We start from the raw sequence: 20859 nt of genomic DNA on the forward strand, positions 1-20859 counted from the left end.
AAAAAACACAACAATGTGGAGAAAATCGCCAATACTTGATACTCCCTCTGAAACCACTTATAACTGCCTATTTTAATAATTCAAACACAAAATATACCTTAATATGGATTAAAACACACATTTTAGCACTATTGCTGACGCTAACAGCGTTTTTTTTTCTCCGCCCTTGACAGGTGCAGCCAATCAGAACAAAGGAAAGTGAATGGTGCTCCTGGATTGGCTGATTTGAAAGCAGCAGCCAATAGCGCATCAAGTAGAAATGTGTGAAGTTATTTTAGCTTCTGAAGTTGTATTTTCTTCTACAAAAAAAAATCTGCAAATATTTATTTTCTTGTTTCTTTGTTTTATGTATGTACAATTTTTATTTGTTCTTCTTTAAATAGAGTTTAAAAGGTGAGTGAGATTAAATAGCTTTCTACTTCTCCCTACCTCATTTCTGAACAAATGGTTATTAAAAAATATATTGTTATTTGAATTGTGAATATGTTTGAAATACATATGAAAAAAACACCTCAATTCCACACTGCAGCAAATGCGCAACAGAACGCAATAAAATAGCATTTTATACACAAACCATAAGTGAACTGAAGGATCTCTGTCAAGAAATGTGAACAAAACTGCAAACCTTTATGTTTAAATAGAGCATACTTCACTTTTACAGCGACTGTAAATGTTGGGAATTTACGACCACCAATGGAGGCCAAAACTCACATGTGCGTCAAAGATTCAAGCACTTGCGTGTATTTCTGAATTCCACATTGCATATCACATAACACTATTGTTCTCTTTCCCCCATCATGAATGTTTGTGTTCTTTATGGACTTCCTGCCTCACTTCCTGTCTCTTTCTTAGAGGGAACATCCAGTTTGACCTCAGAAACACCAGAGACGTCTGGAACAGAGATCTGCAGTCAGTAATCTGTTGGGCGTAGGATCAGGATGTTTTAATGCACTCGAGGAAAACCTGGATGTTCATCCATGCAATAATGACTATCGGTTAACTGTTTATTTGTGCAATGGCCAATTTTTAAAGTGTTCAGAGAAAAAAATCTGTGGGGATGAACTCCTTGGCCTCAAAGTTATGTGAAATTATCTGGACGTAGTTATTAGGTATAAATGAGAATCATTAGAAGAATGAAGAATTCATTATTCTTTATCGTATTTTGAACCCAAGAAGTGGTATTTGTGGTTTCTCTAATTGTTCTTTTGAATCTAAAACAACTTTTTAAATCAGGAGTGTCAAACTCATTTTCATTTTGAACCACATCAAAATCATAAATCCTCTTAAAGGGCCGGTTGCACCAGAATGCATTGATAAAACCCATTAAGAAACGGTTAAAATATTAATAAGGAACTGCCTCCCAATTCGATGCGGAATATATTTTACCACTGATAAAAGTCCCTCCAGGATTTTGTGATTTTTTTACAATAAAAATCACAGATTTTTTTGGTACTAATTTAGAGAATTTTGAGAGTTTACGCTTATCTATGACGTTAAATGTGACTTTTTGTTACTTGGCACATCGATCACGAGCTGTAACCTGATATTAAGTAAGGCTGAGGCAGCAGTGGAGTAAAAATAAGACATACTGCCACATACTGATCAGGTATTTAATACTTAAGTAGCCATCTAGATATGTTTTTGCTCTAGCTTGAGTGATTTCTTCTTTCTTTAGAAAAAAAATACATCAAAGTTGTGATATTCTTGATGAGTTGCTTTTTTATTCCAAAGGAGTCATTCAGAAAATGTAGCAACAGATGTTTCTTTCCGTCTAAAAACGGACATTTTTAATTGATTAATTACTAACTTCAGAGCCTCCCCGGTTTGCAAATCGAAGGTCCATTAATCTCCCCCAGTGTTGACGTCATTCCTGCTCTGCGACGTCACTGCCTGCATCGGTTCCTCTACCTCTGGGTTTTTCAACCAGCATTTAGGTGAAGATCAAAGTGAGAAGAGAAACTGGGAGCTCAGTGATACGTCAGGCAGGAAGGGAAACTCTGCAGGGCAGACTGTTCAGACATGACCACCAAATAAAACTCAAACACCAGCTTTAAACAAATATTCCCATCAAACCGCAAACCCTCTCTTTAAGAGACAAGAGAGGGTTTATTCAATAACTGCTTACAGAAATTTGCATTCAAGACGGATGAAACCTGCTGTAATGTCATAGTAATTTTAAATTCAGTCACCGCTGTGGGAATGTGTCAATATCCTGCAGAGCACAGTAGCAGAATAATAAAACTCTCTGCTGGGTGGATGTTAGCATTAGCATAACTCCTCTTTCATTCCTGGTGTCAAACAGGCTAAGGACAGATTTCTCACATGTTTAATCAATGAAATTAAAAGATAGACATCCACTCATATCATAACTGGAGGATTACTGGAGTTAATACATCTTAAAATAAAGCAACATTTTCTCACTGCAGCTCTTTTTTAATCTCTCCTCAAATGGGAGCGCTCCTAATAAAGCTGCCAAACCTCTGCACATTTTATCATAAGTCAGTGCCAGACATTTAATTTTCTTTCAGGACGTTCCTCCCTCTCGTGTGAATTTCTCTTCCTGTCCCTATCGCTGTTGATTTTATCACTCCTCTCATGACTTTTCATTTTATATTAAACTGAGGTCTAAAAATATATCATCCATACCTCAATACCGCAAAGTTCCTCCATATCTTCGTTTCTCATCACAGAAAGTGTTGATTTCTCACATTTTGAGCGAGAAGTTATTTTTCTAAATGTCTCAGAGTGGAAAAGATATTTTTCTGTTGCATCCCGGGGCGGTTAAGAAAGCGTGGGTGACTCATGCTTTTAATGTCAAACTGTGGGTCAAGAGCAGGTCAACTTGTCATCATCTTTGCTGCCCTGCAAAAGTCAAAATTTAGAAAACTTTGGGAAAGGACACTCACGTTCTCCAGAATTCAGTAAAAGTCACAAGACGAATAAATCTTTCCAAAGTAATTTTTGTTTAATTTACGGTACTCTGCAGTAAATGACCAGATGTTTGCAGGTTTTAGCAAATTAAATTTAAGATTAAAGACTGTTTTAATACCAATGTTGAGTGAAGCGGAAGCTTGAAAGAGCAATAAATAAATAAAAGGAATGGTTAGGAGAACTAGCTGCATTACAGTCAACAATAAAAAACCCTCTACGGCCTTATAACTCACAATACCAACGTTAAAAGGTTGTTTTTTTTTTTTGTTTTTTTGCAGCTAGCCTCATGTGGGTTAGCAGTAGAAGTCAGCAAGTGTTAAAAATTAACTTCGTCCAACCAACTGGCGACAAATTTGCACTTACTCCTGATATACACAAAAAAGCTAGCTAGCTAGCTAAAGAGCTAGCAAGGCTAAATTAGCAGCCGGTTAGCGTTAGCCTCAACCGCCTCAAGTCAGAGAATGAAAAGAAGATGTTTAGATACAACCTAAACTTCTGTCCAACATATTTTAAATTAATGTATTCTTAGGGGATACATTAATTTAAAACCCATTAATGTATTCTAGCCAAATTACATTTTAAGTGAAGGGATGCTAACGCTGATGCAAATGAACAACATTATAATCTAAGGCCTCCAGTCTACAGTGCTTTACAAAGTTTTTCACTCCCCTTCAATTTCTTCGCATATTGTCAAATTAGGATTTTATGTGACAGAACAACACAAAGTAGTGTGAAATTGTATATTTATTTTCAAAATATTTCAAAACTATAATAAAAATCTGTATATGGAAAATTGGGAAGAAAAAAGCTATATAAGAAACAAATTTTCAGTTTGTCATAAATCATGTAGGGGACACAAAAGACAAACAAATATCGTTTTGACAAAGAAATAAAATTAATTAACTAATATTTCTGATGGTTTAATGTATTTAGTTATTTCATGACAGTCATGCTGGCAGCTGATTAGAGCAGAAAATGTTACACCAAGGGACAGTCATAACTGACCAACTCATAGATTTTTTACAGATCATCCCCAACTGTCAAGCCCATAATACTGAAAGAAAAGGCACGTTTATCCATGTAGCGCATTTCTGCAACAAGACAACTGAAGGCACTTTCCGTGATGAAACATTAGAGTACACTGAAGTGACAGTACAGGAAAGGAAATCTGGACTCTACTAAAATGAGTTTCTTAATATCTTACTGAGACCTTGGACATTTAATCCTGGAATAGTGAGGCTGACTTTTTAATTTTCTTTATGTGTTTTTGAAGATTCAGGTCTGAGATTTCAGTAGCTTTTAGCCTAAAAAGCTACAAACTTCATCTTTAGGTCCAAAAATTACTACTTCAGTTTTTTTTTTTTTTTTTAAGAAAAGTTATGCCGCATCTACACTTTGATTTGTTCTAAGAATCCGTTCAGTGCTTGAATAGGTTCATAGTTAGCTGTGTACCATCTGCATATTTCCGCTCCTGGTCAAAACAACCAATCAGAGCCAGGAGGAGGGTCTTAGCGCTGTCAATCAATCTCATGTATGTACTGCTAAATGTGCTACTGGTAGAAAAACAACTTAAAGTTACAGAAAAACTGTTTATCTGTCATGAATGAATGCTAACTAGTTTACCACTATGATGTGGTAAACTAGCTGTAGCTTAGCAAAGAGCAAACAGGATTGGCAGTGCTAAGACCCTCTCCCTGGCTCTGATTGGTTGTTTCTGACTGAAGTACTTCTGCAGTTAGCACTGGGAGAATTTTTTCACAGATTATCTAACTTATATTATACTACCATCAAGAAAATTGTAACAAAAATGTGAAAAACACATTTAAGTGGAGCTTTAAAGCACTAACATGATAAAAAAAAATTAGAAAATGAGAACAAAAAAAATTTGTTCAGAATAAAGTTTTTTTTTTTTTTTTAAGATTGCTTAACATGAAAATGGTCACATTTGTGAATCTTGGCCTCCGAAGGCAACATTTCATAGAACTACAAAGTTTCCACCAATATCCAATTGCAACAGAGACTGGAGGTTGGGGATTAGAGAAGAATTATTATTCTGGGCACTCACATGTACAGCAGGCAGAAATAATCAGTCTGACATGGTATCATCAAACGCTCAGAGGTCAGCTGTCCTGTCTGTTGTCCAACATCACTAAATCCTTTCCAAGAACACCTCGTCAGCTGCAGCAGACGAGGTGAGAGCGTCGGTTATCTGTTTGTGATGGCGCCTGTCATTGGGTTTGACGGATCAGGTAGAGGACAAAGAGGCGTGAAGCTGATTTGTTGGAGACCAAATCTAAACTCTGAAAGCTGTCACACTGGGTCAGAGTTTCCATGTTTCATTCTTATCTGGCCTAGCACAACATAGTATTTTAGTAAAACTCTGATTTACAAAGAAAAGGGAGCTGAAACATAAAATCCATCAGGTTTGCCTTGTATAAATAGACACAAACATTATCCTAAATGTTGATGATTTTTCTAATATTTTTGTCTGTAAGGTTTTCACCCAGAAAACTTGCTAAGCCTGGTGGTTGGGGCACTTGGTAGTCATTCATCGTTGACGGCCCATCAATTTTTTTTGAGTTACATCTTTTTTTAGGTTGACAAAAAAATTTTGAAAATTATCACTTGATAATCTGTTGTTGAGATTAATACCTGAGCACTAACTATAAAGTCTTAAAAAATGCAAACATCTAAAAAAAAATTAATTAAATAAGCAATGCTAAGCCTGGTGGAGACACAAGTAAAGCCTGGTGGCCCCCCAGGCTTATAATACACTGGGGGAAACCCTGTGTCTGGATCTGGATTCTTCATTCGTCACAAACCTTTGCTTTATTTAGTTGAGCTTACTCAAAGGGTGAATCAAAGAGTAAAAGTTACTGAATGTTTGTTTTAATGAATCCTTTCTGTTGTACTTTCTGTATTTTTAACAGGCAGTGAAAATGTCACCAAAGGATTTGTTTAATGCATCAACCTGCCAACCTTGAGCCAGAAAAACAACTTTGTGCCATTTTTTATTGCAGTTAAGGGCCACAAATGGCCCCCAGGCTGCACTTTAAGCACCCCTGAATTACTGGGAACCGCATCCCCCACGCTTCTGCCAAACTCATCCTTCCATTCCCAATGCAAAAGCAACCAGAAGAAGAAGAAGAAGCTCCACTGCTCCTCCTCCTCCTGCTAATCCTTCTGAGCTCTTTTCAATCTGCACAATAGCATTTTGCTCTTTAGGTTCCCTCCTCTCCAGCCGACTCTTTTGTTCCCACCAGGCAGGGGAACTAAATCAGTGGCTGAGCCAGGGGATGTGGGAAAAAGGCTAACGGTAAATCTAAGCAGATGCGACTCCGTTATTCACTTAGCTTTATATGCTGGAGAGTTTTATTTTGTTACAGTATTAGTGACCTTGATACAGTTGTTATGGAGAAGAAAAAAGGGGGAGAATAAATCTGGTTTTGAATAAGCCGGAGCAATGACAGTGAGAATAAAAGGGGTTTAAATCTGAAGAGTTAAAAAGAAAATGCTCTTCAAACTTAAAATTATGTCCATGTAAAAAAATTTATTTAATAGATTGGACAAGAGGATGTGTCAGCTCTTGAACCCAACATCTACATATTTTGAACTTTTTGTCATGTTACAACCAAAAGGTTTGATGAATTTTATTTGGATAGAAATCCAAAAGTGTGATGTAATATATAAAGCCAACTGCAGTGTAACAGGATTTTATTTTAATATCAAAGATGTGATTACGTTTGTCAAATTACTTATTCTTTGAATTTATTTTGTTCAGTCAACAAGTTGTTTCTTCAGAGATTTATTGGTGTTTTAAGTCTTGGCAGTTGGTGGTTACCATAGTAACGGTAACTGACAGCTCCTCCCCCTTTTCCTGTTGCCGTCGGTAACTGTGGAATGTGTTGGGATCAGCTCTGTGTCTTTAAAAGAGTTATAGTTTATAATATATTTTAGACAAATTTAATAATATTCGGTGTTTCATGAGTAATTTAGCTGTATTTTGTATACGTTTTTAACTGTTATCATTATTAACGTTGTCCATTTTAGCTACGTTTAACTTATGTTAACTGCTGCTAACTGCTAACTGGGAGTAATTGCTTTGTAGTTTGTTTAGGGTTATTTATTGTACCTTATTTAATATGGAGGGGCAGAAGCTGCTGGACTGATCTTAACCACCAACTTGATTTCCTATTTTGTTAGAATAAATACAGTGAACCTGAATGTGTTTGTCAAGAAGTCAACCTACTGGACCTGAGACGAACATAGAAGTGTGTAAAATGTCACCAATTAAAAAAAAAAAAAAGAAAAAAAGAAAGGAAATTAATGTTACCGTTTTAGCTGATTTTGCTGCTGTTTAGACTGTACAATGACTTCTGGAAAAGAAAAGTATTTTGTTGTTGACTTTACATCCAGAAATCACTTGCTGCGTTTTTGTTGGTTGTAATGGAGGCTCTACTAATGCTTTTCAAAGATGTACATTTGTATAATTGCGTTTGTTTGGACTAAAGTGACAAGAGGCCTTAAAACAGCTCAGAAAGGCAGAACTGACCAGACTAAAACCTCATTAACTCAGAATTAGTTTGTGCAAAAAATGTAGACCTACCCTAACCTGTTCAAGGAAGCAAAATAGGTCACCTTTAAACCGCTTCAATCTGTATGAACTATTCATCAAAGAAACAGGGATCTGCAAAAAAATTTCTGTTACTACATTTATTCTCACATAATGTGGCCTTTCTTGGAAAATAAAATTGCTTTTTGCCATTTCTGTGGGTTCCTGCTGCTTCAGCACTCAAGCAGTTTCACTCTGTCTCTGACAATCGCTGTTCATTGTTATGCATGAAAAACCTGTGGCTCGCCTCGAGTCAAGCTGCTCCAGTAATCACATCTCAGACCATTACAAGCCCATTCAAATAGTTTCTTTCAGGGAAACACGATGAGGGTCTAAACTTATTTCATTTCACATCAACAGAAATATGTTGACTCCTTCAACATGCATGGCACCAAGCAGGGATGTTTAAAAATCAGTGCAATAAATCTATTGACAAGAAGCCGCTTTTAGTTACTGTGGTTTAATCAGGGGTCACAATTAAATATCTCAAACCAATTTTTACATGCTTTCTGATATCATTAGACTCCAGAAATAAGCTGTAAGACATTTTCAAGCTTCATAAAAAGAAGAGCTGGACTTTTTCAGCTGTGTTTCTTGAAAATAAAACAATTTAAGCTGATAAAATAAATATGAAAGCTCCAGAGAAATAACTGAGTTTCTGATCAACCTCAGCATCAAAATCCAATATGGCTGCCACAAGTGACGTGGACTTAAACTTTTAATCATCGTCTCAAGCACAAATACTTCTTAAAAATACGAATCACAAAAAAGTGTCATTTGTATCACTAAACTACACAGTTACTTAATTTAATCTTCAAATTAATTCCTATTTATTGATACTATAATTGAACAAAATGTGGAGAAAATAGTAAAGTTTAACTATTCCAGACAGTTTTGGAGGTTTTTAAACATCATTAGTTGGTATTTATCGTGACAACAATAAATCAGAATTCTTATCGTACTGAGAAATTTATCACAATAAATTATAAACAATACAATAAATGCCCACCCCTTCGGCCATGTGTTTAAAGCTAGTGTTAGCTGCGATATTAAACCATTTATTTGCACTTTCAGTTCTTTTTATCTCAACGAATCATTTGCACAACCTCTTAATTTGAACATGTTCTTTCAGTTATACATTTCTCTTACTCTGACTTTAGTAGATCAGTATTTGGAAGCGTGGCAAACAAAAACTGAACGACTTTGTTCAATTCATTGCTAAAACTACAGAAACACTACAATTCTTAAACAGAACATCAACATCATTGTTCACAACTTCTTCTTTTGTTTGCTGACTGGCCTGATCGAAATTCATCATGAGAGAAATCCAACTCAATGGGAGAAATCCCAGACAGAAAAGTGAAGGGAGATGAGAATCGATTGGAATTAAATTAAGATTGGTAGTCCTAATAAATCTAAAACAGAAAAGTTTGGTCTGATTTAATTCCTGAAAGTAGGGAAAAAATAATTATGCAGAGTGTGTACACATGAGATTTAAATTGTATTAAAATATGCTGAGGCCTGGCTGGTAACCAAAACTATTTGTTTAGCTTTTATTCACAACTTTAATGAACCAAACCCTGCAGCTACACCACAGCATAAGCAGATGTGACCCATTGAATCCCTGAATGCTTTCATAGGATGCTGAGGGCACCAGAGGCGGCTTGAAATAAACATCTAAGGGGTCACGCTTTGAAAGCATGCGGGGGAGGTTTGCTGGGACAGCTTTCATGTGTCGCTGTCCCTTTGCAGGCCCGAGTCACTGCCCACTCGGCACCAGCAGCTTGTGACATTTCAGCTGCTTTGTCTTCTCTTCGAGCGTTTTAAAAACCCTTCTGTAGTTTTATTTCAACATAAAACGGCAAATGTTGGGACATGGAGGGTAATGGAATTGGAAGACAGAGATGTGATATTAAAAAAATGAGAGGTCAGAGATAAAAATAAACAGCTTAACTGGTATTCAAAATGTCAGAAAGCTAAGCAGAGAAAACGCCAGCATGGTGACTAAAAATGTCTGCTAATTACAGAGATGGCATCATCTAATTGAGGCATTTTTGTGCAACAAAATCGGTTCAACTAGGTTAGTTTTTTTACTTGTGTCTCTTTTGTAGATAATGCTAATTAACAGAATCATTAGTATTTTATTTTTATAGAAAGTGCTCCTACCTTCTGGATCACTAATTTTGTCTTATTAGTGCATCTTTCCTGGATAATGTGGCTAATCACAATTTCTTGAAGTAAATATACCTTCACATATTGCATTATTCTGTTTCTATATTAACTAGAATATCTTGTAAAATGTACTTTTTATTTTTTTAACATATAAAGTACTCCTTGTAAAGTGTCTATTCACTCCGAGGTTTTGTTTTGGTTAAGTTTCCTTAGATAAAAAAATGTTTTAACCACGTTGAATAATAAACTGAACGTGATTGACAACTGGGATCAATTTGAAATGTAGGTAATGGACTTGAAATTTGTCTGTGAAATTTGACTTGTATTGTGCTTTAAAAATAAATTGACTTAAATTGAAATTTTAAAAAAAGGACAGAAACGATCCAAACAAACTTCAACAAATAATTCTGCAGCCAAAAGTTTAATTGTTTTTGGGGAAAAATGAGAACCTAGATCAATGTGTCATTAGCAAAACGTGCAATGTGATGACAAGAACCAAATTATTAATTAAAGGTGTTGAATTTCAATAAATAATATTGTTTCTTAGAATTAACCAATGAAGATAAGCTAGAAAAGACAAGTTGGGGATGTACCAAAGATGTTAGCTTCACTGAAACTGCCTCTGTTTAAAATAAAAAAAAACTTTTTTTCTCTTTTCTGAGTCGGCGGCTAGAGGCTACGAGAAAAAAACAAGGTTATATGTTAATGAAGATGAAAACGCACAAACACACACATGGCTATGTCGCTGTTTGACTCAACTGGACAAGTCAGTGAACAAATCCTCTTAAATGCAGCATAATGCTGCTTATACATGTAGATAGAAAATGCCCTTTTTCTCTGTAGCTTGGCCAATTTGAGAGAAACAGTATTGAAAATTATATTAAATAATTATATTAAATTATAGGAAACTGGATTTATTGATTTAGATTATCAAAAATGTAATTTTATAAATAGTTATTGCGATGAAAAAGGGTAAAGGGATCAGAATCACAACTGTACACAGTTATCCTGGTGCCTTTTGATTATTTTATCACTTTCAGGCATAATAATAATAATAATAATATGATCACATGATTCATCTAATTTTGACTTGTATTTTTTGATATGTAATCCTCATGTATTATATATGCACTAGAAACAGGATATTGCTACTGGTATTGTGTTTGCTTGACATTAGGGTCACAAATATAAAAACAAAATAAAAATTAAAACTTTCTATACATATTTTTTTGAACTGCAAAAACAAATAATTTATCCTACTTTCAAAAGCTTAGATGACTCTTCTAAATAATTTTCTGTTTCTTTAATATGATGTATCTAGTTAAAATCTGTCTAATTTACTTGGGTCTAAAAATTTGAAATAAACTGCTAACTGCTAATAGCTAAACATGCTACAAAAATTTAACACTTTGTTGTAATTTCTGAAATGGGTCATTGAATCTGCAAACTTAAATTTAATTTAATCATTTAATGGTATTTATTTTCTTGTCTTTCTTAGTCATTTTTTAAAGACTGAAGCAACTGCTTCATTAGGAAACACTTCAAGTTAGCAATTAGCGTGCTAGCAAAAGTACAGTTAGTGTTTAGCTAACGCTTAGCATCTAAATAGACAGTTTTCCCTAGATCTGAGACCAATTTTAGTTAAAATTTATTATGTGAACACAAATAAATCTCTAAATAAAACAGTTATGAGGTGAAATGTGAACACTTTTTTCTTATCGTAGCTTAAGTTTGTATTTTTTTTTTTTTAGCTTGAATAGCTAAAGCTTTTTATCTATATCTATAATCTAGTGTTAGAGACTTTAACAGCTGGTTTCTAGGGCAACCAGTCAAGCTGTATTTTTATTTTTAAATATTTCTATGAGTGTTGATTGCTTCTGCACAGTGAAATTTATGTGTCTAATATCTTTTGAGAGTCCCGATTTACATCATTTTTTTCCACCATGTGGATGTGATGGACACCCAGAATAAATTGTCTGGAGAGCAATTACCGGAAAAATACTGTATGAGTAATTAAGTGAAAGCAATCAGTGAGGGAACATAATGAATCAGAACCAGCATGAAATGCCCCATTTGTAAGAGAACATAATTAGTTTGTGGAAGAGTGACGCAAAAATGTGAGGCCTCATTAAAACATCATGTCTATCATGACAAAATCAATTATGTCGTTAAAGACAGGATATCATGATTAATGTGTTCACTTTTTTTAAGTAGAGGCTTTAATTTGATTTTGATTTGCAGGTGTTTAAAATCAAATCAGCAGCTTGCAGTCCACCAAGCAGAAAAAGTTGCTTTGTTCTCCTTCTGAATGCTAATTTTGAGTTTGGCATCTCAAAAAAATATCAAAACGATGACTCAGGCCTGCATGTAAACTTGCAATTAAAGCATGCTCAGGTTTTTTCTGTTCCTTCCTGAGAATGCTGATCTTAAGCTACAGGGTGATTCCTAAGCCGACGGGGAAGTTTAACAGGAAGTGGATCGCGCCAGTTTTCCCCAGAAGCCGAAGACAACTGACAAACAAGTTTGACCTCACTAAAAGCAAAACTCGCAGGCAGGAGAAGCACTTCACTTAATCAAAAGGAGTTAGAAAAATAAATGTTTCCGGCTGAACATAAAATCCTCAAAGAAAAGCAATAACTCTCAATTAGCACTAACACAAACGCGCAAGAACAGAGAAAAATGTCTTTCTGTCTCTCCGGGACAAATTCATTTAAATTATCCAATAACTCAGCATCAGATGGACAATATCTGGATGAAGATAAACTTTGGTAATATGTGATTTGTATCACTAAACTGCACACAGTAATTGAATTTAGTCATATTTTCAAATGTTCAATATTTATAGACACTTTAATTGAAAGAAAATTGTAAATCTTGACAATACAAACAATTTTGGGATTTTTAAAATGTCCTTATTTGGACTTCATTGTGATTGTAAATGAAAATTAGTATGGAGGAATATTATGGTATGTTTGGTTGTAAGAGAGATGCATGTACAGGTTAATGAATGGAGAACAAAAATGGAAATGGAGCTTGAACTTTCATCCAATGTAAACTAGTTCAGATCAAAACTTTGATTTCTTGGAAACTCTGGCTGAGCTCATAACTGAAAATGCCTCCATATATCTTATAGGAAGCAGAAAATATGCACCAGCGGGGAAAAAATCTGGTTCTAACAGCTGGTACTAATTCTGAATTACCAGGAAGAGCAGCGAGCAGAAACGTTCAGATGTACAGATGCTGACAGGAGCCCAAGAGTTTCTTAGAACTATGCTGTTATTTTTGATGATATGCAGAAAAAAATGAAGATTATTCCAGATCGCTGACTGGTATTGTTCTTAATCAGGGTATCTGCAAGCTTAGAAAGTCAACTTTGCGACTTTTAAAGACCTTTGTAACGCCATCTTGAATAAAATTTAAGACAAAAACGGATGGTTGGTGGAACTTGCTGTGTTTCAATCAAGCATAGCAAAAAGTATGAACCAGGCTTTTTGCTTCTCACGCTGCAGATGGCGCTCTACCATATTAATCCTCATATATTAATATTAATAATCTCAAATGCGTTGGCAGTAGAAGTCAGTCAGTGGCAAAAATGAGTGTAGGAAAGCTAGCTAGCTAGCAAGGGTATACATGTTAGCAGCTAGTTAGCGGTAGCATCAGTCGCCTCTAGTCACACAACACAATGAAGATGGAGTGCCACTCAAACTTTTGCTTGACCGAAAAGTCCCAAGAAAAAAAACGTACATTTAGAATTGCTGCCATAACAAAATGTAATACTTACATTTTAAAAATAAATTTATGACATTTTAAGCCATTATTTTAGACACTAATTCAAGAGTTTTTAAGATTATAGTAGTAGTGGCGCTTTATAACACATTCAAGTAGCCATGTTACTTTCAGTTGTTATAAAAATGCTGTATGTAACAAACATAATTTAAAAGAAAATTGACTTAGTAATTTAAAACCTTGAAATTGGGCCTCTGTCTCTTTAAAAACTCTTCCTTCAGGAAGTCATCACAACATGGCTCCTCGATTAAAGCTGTAGCAAAGTTTTTACCAGCGTTGCACTGAGAAGTAGCTCACTTAATGAGGTGCTTGCTAATTGCTGCTGGCTAGTCTGAAGGAACTAAGTGGTGGAAGCTCAGAGGAGGAGCTTCGCCTTCAAGGCGGGGCTTGGTCCACTCAGGCGTTTTACACAGCTGAATGGTTGCCATGGAGATTAATTGATTTTTTAAACATGCATGAAGGAATAAAAGCAACACTTCTACTATGTTTTAGATGCGTCAATAACATTATGACATGATGTAAAACTAGAAAAAGTTAAACATTTTACATGATACTGTCCGTTACTACGCTTTTCATGATTTTGCAACTGGAAGATGGACAAATATCTACAGCAGTTGCATAACTAATCAAAACTTTTAACTTTTTTTTATTTAATTATGAATTAAAGTCAAGGTCAGCTTTGGATTCAAGGAAGAAATAAAACTAAAGTCAAACTATCCCACTCAAGCCGTTAAGTAAGAGCCCACATGGCGACGGTGGCCTGTGCTGCTGACACGATCTCCTCTGTCAAACAGTGAAAAACAGAGATTAATGAGAGGGACGGGCAAACAGCCACCGCCGAGGGTTTGTCGGCACATCAGAGTGCAAAAACCCGTGATAACAGCCGTCGATGAAAGATGAATGCAGATCAGGAGCTGACAAATCAGTGAGCGATTAAAAAGAGGCTTCTCTCCTCGGCTGTTTCCTGGTTTGTGGACTGAAGATGACTGCTGGCCTGACAGGAAGGGCCTCATTGTGCTGCAGCAGAGGGCTTACGTAAGATGTTGGTGTGCAGACATGGACACACTCAGCACAACAACGCATTGTTTCCTTTTTTACAGAATAGAAACTTTCATGGTATAGCTAGGGAAAAAAAATAATTAACCAGACAAACAAAACAAAAACGTGTGCATCGGAGCCGGCATTCCTCAGCTGTTACTCAAACCGCGAAGGCCAACGGCATGCATGCACTTAGAATGAAACGTGGTGAAACTTGTCTGACTCAACCTTTAGCTATTAGAAATGCACTTCCTTCACTTTTACTGTAAGTCGGCATAAAAGCTTGACTGCACAGTGGTAGCAAAAAACAAACTTTTAAAAACCAGAACATGATTCAGAAGGACATCTAAAAGTCTCGTTGTTTGGGTAAATATCAAGATTGTAATATTTGTTTTGTTTTTTCAACAGCAAACTTCAAAAACACAAAATATTACCAAGCATTTCTGTCTAGTTTCATGAGCAAATTTCTTCGTACACTTAAAGTAAGACGAAATGAACTTCAAGTAACTTATTAGCAAGATAGTAGAGCTTTAATTCATTAAAACTGGTGAAAAATACTATCAATCAATCAATTAATCAAGTTTAGTTGTGTAGCAACGTTCAGCAAAAGGCAGTTCAACATCATAAAACCAAAACCAGTAGCAACTATCACGTTTTGTCACTGTTAAAAGTTTGGTAGTTCCACTGAAACATGTTGCTATCAGTGAAATAATCCGCCAGTTGAACTGGTACTTTCTCTATAACAAAGCTCCTCCATCTTGCAAACAAGTTACTTGTTAGTTAGTTTTGTCTCATTTTAAAATAGTTGCAGATTTTGTGTTTTTGCAGAGCAGAGATTTGACTGGAAACCACATCAAGCTAGCGGCGGCAGCAGCAACAACAACAGAGAGAGTTTTAAAGTGCATTTCTACCTCTGTCACCCAGATGAGCGGGATGGCGCTGTAATTCTTCCTCATCCCTCCTCTCCCTCAGAGCCTGAGGTCAAAGTGCATGGAAGTGCATGAAGCCCCCTGTGGGTCGCTGGCACTCTGAAGCTTCAGGACTCCAACAGAGCAGCCAAAGCAGCAGCAGCAGCAGCAGCAGCGTCTCTCTTCCTCTCTCTCTGTGTTTCGTGAGCAACAGTCTTATTGTGAAATCTTGGTCTCCGTGTGGCAGCAGCTATTAGAATCAAAGCGGCTCGGATTCCTCCGGTGGAGGTGTGTTTTCAACATTTATAGCCACCAAGCGCTCTCTCTCTGGGGTAAAGGCTTTTTTTCCCCCCTCTGATCACTATCAGACAGTAGCAGAAACCTGCCAATCGGGTGAGAGCAGGAGGGAGGAGAGGATGAGGAGGGAAATGAATGAGTGCAGGATTCGCTCCCTGAGGGGAAGACGTTTTACTGAACAGGACAGCCAGATAACGGCCGGCATGTTTATACGGCCAGGCTGGACTCTGCACTCCCGCTCAGCTCGCTGGGACATTCTGTCCAAACCGGGAAGAAGATGCTTCTTTTTGTCGCCCAGCCAACCGACAGGATAATAAACGAGTGATATTTTCAGCATCAGTTTGTCTTTTTTGTTGTTCTTAGCAATTCCCCCTGGAGGAATGAGTAACTGTGCTGTTGATAAACATCAGACAATAAAAATGAACATTTGTTTAAATTTCTGCAAAGTCAGAAATGGCTCTCCATAGCTCTGTAGTTCTGCATGGCCTGCTGTTTGTTTACGTAAACCTGAATTTATAAGAGATAACTCTGTGTTTTAAAGAAGATAGTCCAAAGCTAATTTAGATAAAATAAGGAAGCATTTAACCTGATTTGCTCTTCGTCCTGAGAATTTGACTCTTATCACGGCTGCAGATCGGACTTTCAGTTAACACAGTTTGGAACATTTTCATAAACAAAACCATTCTGTTCTACCACACCCTGTAATTTCACTTGCATAACTTTGCTTTAATGGATGGGTTGAAGTACCAGAGGGAAACAGACAGATGTCCAACCACTTCAGTTGACTCCTTTAGTCCAAGTCTAAGTTATTTAGAAAGTCTCATTTAAGTCTCACTACTTTATCCTAATTATGCTACAAAAATAACATAAATAAAAGACAGTAAGCAAATATTCCCCAAATGTGGTTCATTTACGCCCTATTTCATAACCCTATAGAGTTTGGTGATATGGATTACAAATAAAATTTTATATTTTTTCATGCCAGGTCTGAGTTTTTTGGCACTACCAGAGCTCCATACAATGTCTTATTCACGCAGGTGTCTGGTCACTGACGTCTGTCCTGCAGCCCTTGTGCATAAACATAAACTCTGATGCTTTTTTATCAGCCTTTCAGCCCAAATGAGTGCAGGAAATCCATTAAAACAAACCCAAGATTTGGAGAATTACGTTCTGGTAAACGCTGAGGACAGATCTCACACTTTCCTCCAGGAGCAGAAACCACTCAGGGGAAAACATTGACTGTTAGCGATGTCAAATAGAGAAATAGCGAGGAAGAGGATTCACCCTCTTCATTGCATTTCTGCTGCTGGCATCGCTGCCACCTCAGCCAGATGCTGCATCAGCAGTCACAGAGTCAGAGGCTCAAATTATCTGCTCCATTTGCAGACGATGATTCAGACTGCAGAGAGACGTAGACGTAGCTGAAGAGCAGCTAATAAGCCCCTTGCTGAATAAAAAGCGAGAACTTCAGGTTGGAGTGCGCTGGGAACGTTTTATAATTATGCATCAAAGCACTCACAGCTGATTGTTCTGAAATTACTCTGAGGATTTTAATGCGACACCTCCTTCACTTTGCAAAACGAATCTCCTCTGATGTCTGAATACAGATGGGAACGGATCAGTGTTCGCTAAAATGCTGACAGAAGACGATGCCAGAAGCCTTCAGAGCCAAACTGATGAAGCTTTGGAGACAGCTCTGACTCACTGACACAGATTAAGAAAAGAGCGCCCCCTTTTGGCCATTAAACGCTAGTAAAACTCCGTTCGTGATGATTTTCTTCTGCTTCCACATCCTCCAAAAGACTGGTATGAAGAAGAAGCGACAAAAACAGAAAGTCTCCTCATTTAACAGCTGCAAATGTCTGAAATTACAAATAAAAAAAAGGGTTTAGCTGTTATCAAATTATCAAACTATATTAAATTCTAGAAAATACTTGGAAATTTTTCAGTTTCAAAAGTCGAATTCTTTTTATTTTTTTAAAGAAAATTTTAGAGATTAATCTCAAAATTACTGATTTTTATTTTCTCGATCAATTTTGACTTTTCAAACTCAAAAATTTAAAAGTTTTTTCTATAATTTTTTTTACATTAATCTCAAACGTTCTGAGTTTTTAGCTGAAATTCATATTTCGTTTGTGCTAAAGTACAAACGAACCTTTATACTAGAAAGAAGCTGGTTAATTCACAACAATGAGGTAAAACGGAGGCACACCTGTAGATGAATCTTAAGGCAACACAAACTCACCGTTTGCTTATGAAATATGATAAAGTAAAAAATAAACCATCAAGGATATCCGATGGAAATCTTTGGATATCCATAAGTCTGGTTCATTGTCAAAATGTTTTGAAGTTCTTCATTCATCGGTTCAATTACGCTAAAGTACATGGAGGGTTCTCGCGAGATCTTGTGATGGGCGGTTAGAACTTCTCGTCGAAGTGGCAAGTGATTCGCGAGGCGCCATCTTGTGGATAACGGCTCCTTGTAAAAACAGGTGAGTTTTTTTTATTACGACTCCCAAATTTGATAGCGGCGTTAGCTTGAAACAAGTGACTATTTGAGACTCTTATTTTGAAATAATAATAAAAAAAAACCTTAGAAAGGAAGTTTCGTGATCACAAAATTTGATCGTATTTCCTCGACAAGCTAGCTAGTACCGCTAACAAAAACCACCAAAGAAATCCTTGGCTTGCCTTATGGATTTTTTTTTTGTTTGAAATATAATGTTTAAAAACACAACATGTTTTATTCAATTCTTAATAAGAATAGGATATAGGAACTAAATGATTGTGTGTGCCTCAGTCTACTTTTGCATTAAATTTAAATATTCTTTGTTAATCCCAAAGGGACATTAAATGTTGTTGTAGTTCATTAATTCAGATTCTTCAGAGTTATTGAAGATGGTGATGGCAGTTGGCAGGAAATATTTCTTGTAGCAGTCTGCATTACAGTGAATCTGAAGAAGCCATCATAGGTTGTACATCAATTTCCTCTGCTGGTGAGTCACGATCAACTCACCTCTTTTCCTGTTCATTTTCAGAATTTAATCACAATATAAAACAGGTTGAAAGGAAGGACCATGATGCTGTTTTTAAATATCAGGATAAAGATTTTATTCAGGCAGGAAATTATAATTAACAGCATGAACATAAAGCAGTCATAGTTCACTGGGCTCCAGCTTTAGGTGGAACCCACTCGTGGATCTTCTTGCGGGTGGTGGGGTACGGCACGTACTGCTGTGGGGAGCCACTCACGTTGAACTGGTGAACCTCGGCGAGGAACTTCTTGGGCTCCGGAGGATGTGTGGTGGGTGGGTCTTCTGTTATACAGTGCAGCCAGCGATGCCTGAATGATGAAGACGAGGAGCTTTGGTTACATTGCAGTCGCGCAACCATATTTAAATTAATCAGCATTTAATTGGAATGGCAGAAAACACTATCACTGGCTTAATTTGGAGGTTTAACTTTTTCCAACAAGTGTTCAAACAGTTCATGGATTAAAAACAAGGAAGATACCATTCAGCTGGCACCATGCTGCCATCCACCTCCCAGAATGTTCTCTTTCCGTTCATCTCTGTGGTGTAGATCACCCAACGGTGACGTCCTGAACACACAAATAACACATCAGAAGAAGCAGTTTCTTTAATTGTCCAGTAAGACTTATGATTTAAAATCTGGAACTAAGACAGAAAAAAAAAACATACTTGCTTGGACCAAAAATACGATTGGATATTGGACTTATTTAGCTTTTATGATAATTTATTCATTTTAGGCTTACAACAAACACCACAAAGTTGGAAAGCATCAATTGTGTAAATCTAGAATGAGGTAGACTACAAAATAGTAATTTTAAATAGATGACGTGACCATATGATTGAAACGTTTAAGCAAATGTTAAAAAAAAAGTCTAAAATGGGTAAACCGTTTTAAATTAGCAAACATTAAATAAATACTGTAGCATTATTCCAGTCTTGACTTCACAGCTACCCATTTATGCAGTACATAAAGTTAACTGGTTTTTATAAGCCATTTAAGATACAGAATTTAAAAATATAATTTTCTAAAATGTGTTCCTTTTTTAGCAACTACAGTGCTTTTTTGCTTACACGTTTACTTTGTTCTTGTTTTTTTTGTTTGTTTTTTTTGCCACACTTAAATGTTTAAAGCCAAACTAATTTTAAGATCCGACAAAGATAATCTGAATAAACTTAGAAAGCAGTTTTCAAATGATTTTGTTAGCGATTAAAAACCACAAACCAACCCTCTGGTAATAAATTAAAAAACACCCCTTGAATTTAATTAAATATTGGCAATTAACAAGACTCAATCTTTTGATTAACTCTTTAATTGCAGAATTGGTTTAAATTAGCGATGCTAATTGAGATTTCTTCTGGTTGAGAGCAAAATTCTGAATTTTAAAATAATTTAAACCAGTCTGACTTCATCTAGTCAGACAGGTTCTATTTAATCTACGTGATTAAAGAACATTATGAGAAACATAAAACTTACCAAAGAAGTAGTGCTTCTTGTCTTCATAGTATTTGTTTCCGTATTTATCAATACCAATAAGAGTGCCTGTTTTGATATCGTTCACCCTGCAAACACAAGCAAAACATTGATTTTAACTACCCCTGAATATATTTTAAGAAAAAAACGACTGATATAAAACGAGACACTTGTGAGTTTAAAAATGGGCATTCCAAATATTACATTTCATTTAAATTTCATTATGAGTCCTTTATATGGCAAATGTACAGTTAGTTGTCAACATGCTAACTACAGTTAGCTTCACAGAGTCATAGCTTTAAGCAGAAATTTCCGTCTGTTTTTTAAGTTTCTGTGTCATAATTAAATACAGGGTGATAGTTGGTAATATTGTTGACTAAACTGACCTGAAAAACTGTGTCAAAAAACCCCGAATTCCTCCATGACCCCCTAGCTGTCCCAAAGCCCTTCGGACCAGGTTAGCATATTCCGCCATGTTTAGACGGAAATGCAACGGAAACGTCCCGACAGAACCAAGGAGAAAAAAAAAAGTTCCGCAATTAGGGATTTATTTTCTTAAATACAATTATAATTTTAACCTTTATGATATATCACTATAACCTATGGTCTTGT

At 36.1% G+C, this 20859-nt stretch overlaps 2 protein-coding genes and 1 long non-coding RNA gene across 3 annotated transcripts in view; 1 reads left to right on the top strand and 2 right to left on the bottom strand.

The window, feature by feature from the left end:
- tmcc3 (transmembrane and coiled-coil domain family 3) overlaps positions 1–15582 on the bottom strand; it is a 43054-nt gene extending 27472 nt beyond the window's left edge. Inside the window, exon 1 of the mRNA XM_007540435.2 lies at positions 15451–15582. Coding sequence (XP_007540497.1) covers positions 15451–15495 — 45 coding nt within the window. The 5' untranslated portion in view covers positions 15496–15582. The remainder of the gene's footprint in view (positions 1–15450) is intronic.
- A 69-nt stretch (positions 15583–15651) lies between these two features.
- LOC107834173 (uncharacterized) lies at positions 15652–16077 on the top strand. Its single transcript, XR_001659956.1, has 2 exons — positions 15652–15735; positions 15816–16077. It is a non-coding gene; the product is annotated as an uncharacterized LOC107834173 (long non-coding RNA).
- Positions 16078–18830: 2753 nt separating this feature from the next.
- On the bottom strand, positions 18831–20747 carry ndufa12 (NADH:ubiquinone oxidoreductase subunit A12). The gene is made up of 4 exons (XM_007540437.2): positions 20634–20747; positions 20251–20336; positions 19258–19345; positions 18831–19087 (listed from the first exon to the last, which is right to left on the bottom strand). The coding sequence occupies exons 1-4, from the start codon at positions 20720–20722 to the stop codon at positions 18907–18909; spliced, it is 444 nt and encodes a 147-aa protein (XP_007540499.1). The 5' UTR covers positions 20723–20747; the 3' UTR covers positions 18831–18906.
- Positions 20748–20859: the final 112 nt, after the last annotated feature.

This window comes from Poecilia formosa, unplaced genomic scaffold (genome assembly GCF_000485575.1).
Source record: "Poecilia formosa unplaced genomic scaffold, Poecilia_formosa-5.1.2 Scaffold540, whole genome shotgun sequence".
Lineage (NCBI taxonomy): Eukaryota > Metazoa > Chordata > Actinopteri > Cyprinodontiformes > Poeciliidae > Poecilia > Poecilia formosa.

Coding starts and splice junctions, on each gene's coding strand:
- ndufa12 (XM_007540437.2), bottom strand. CDS start 20,722: ATGGCGGAATATGCTAACCTGGTCCGAAGGGCTTTGGGACAGCTAGGG. Junction 20,337..20,633: donor TTTTTGACACAGTTTTTCAG/GTCAGTTTAGTC, acceptor TTGTGTTTGCAG/GGTGAACGATATCAAAACAG. Junction 19,346..20,250: donor CAAGAAGCACTACTTCTTTG/GTAAGTTTTATG, acceptor TTGTGTGTTCAG/GACGTCACCGTTGGGTGATC.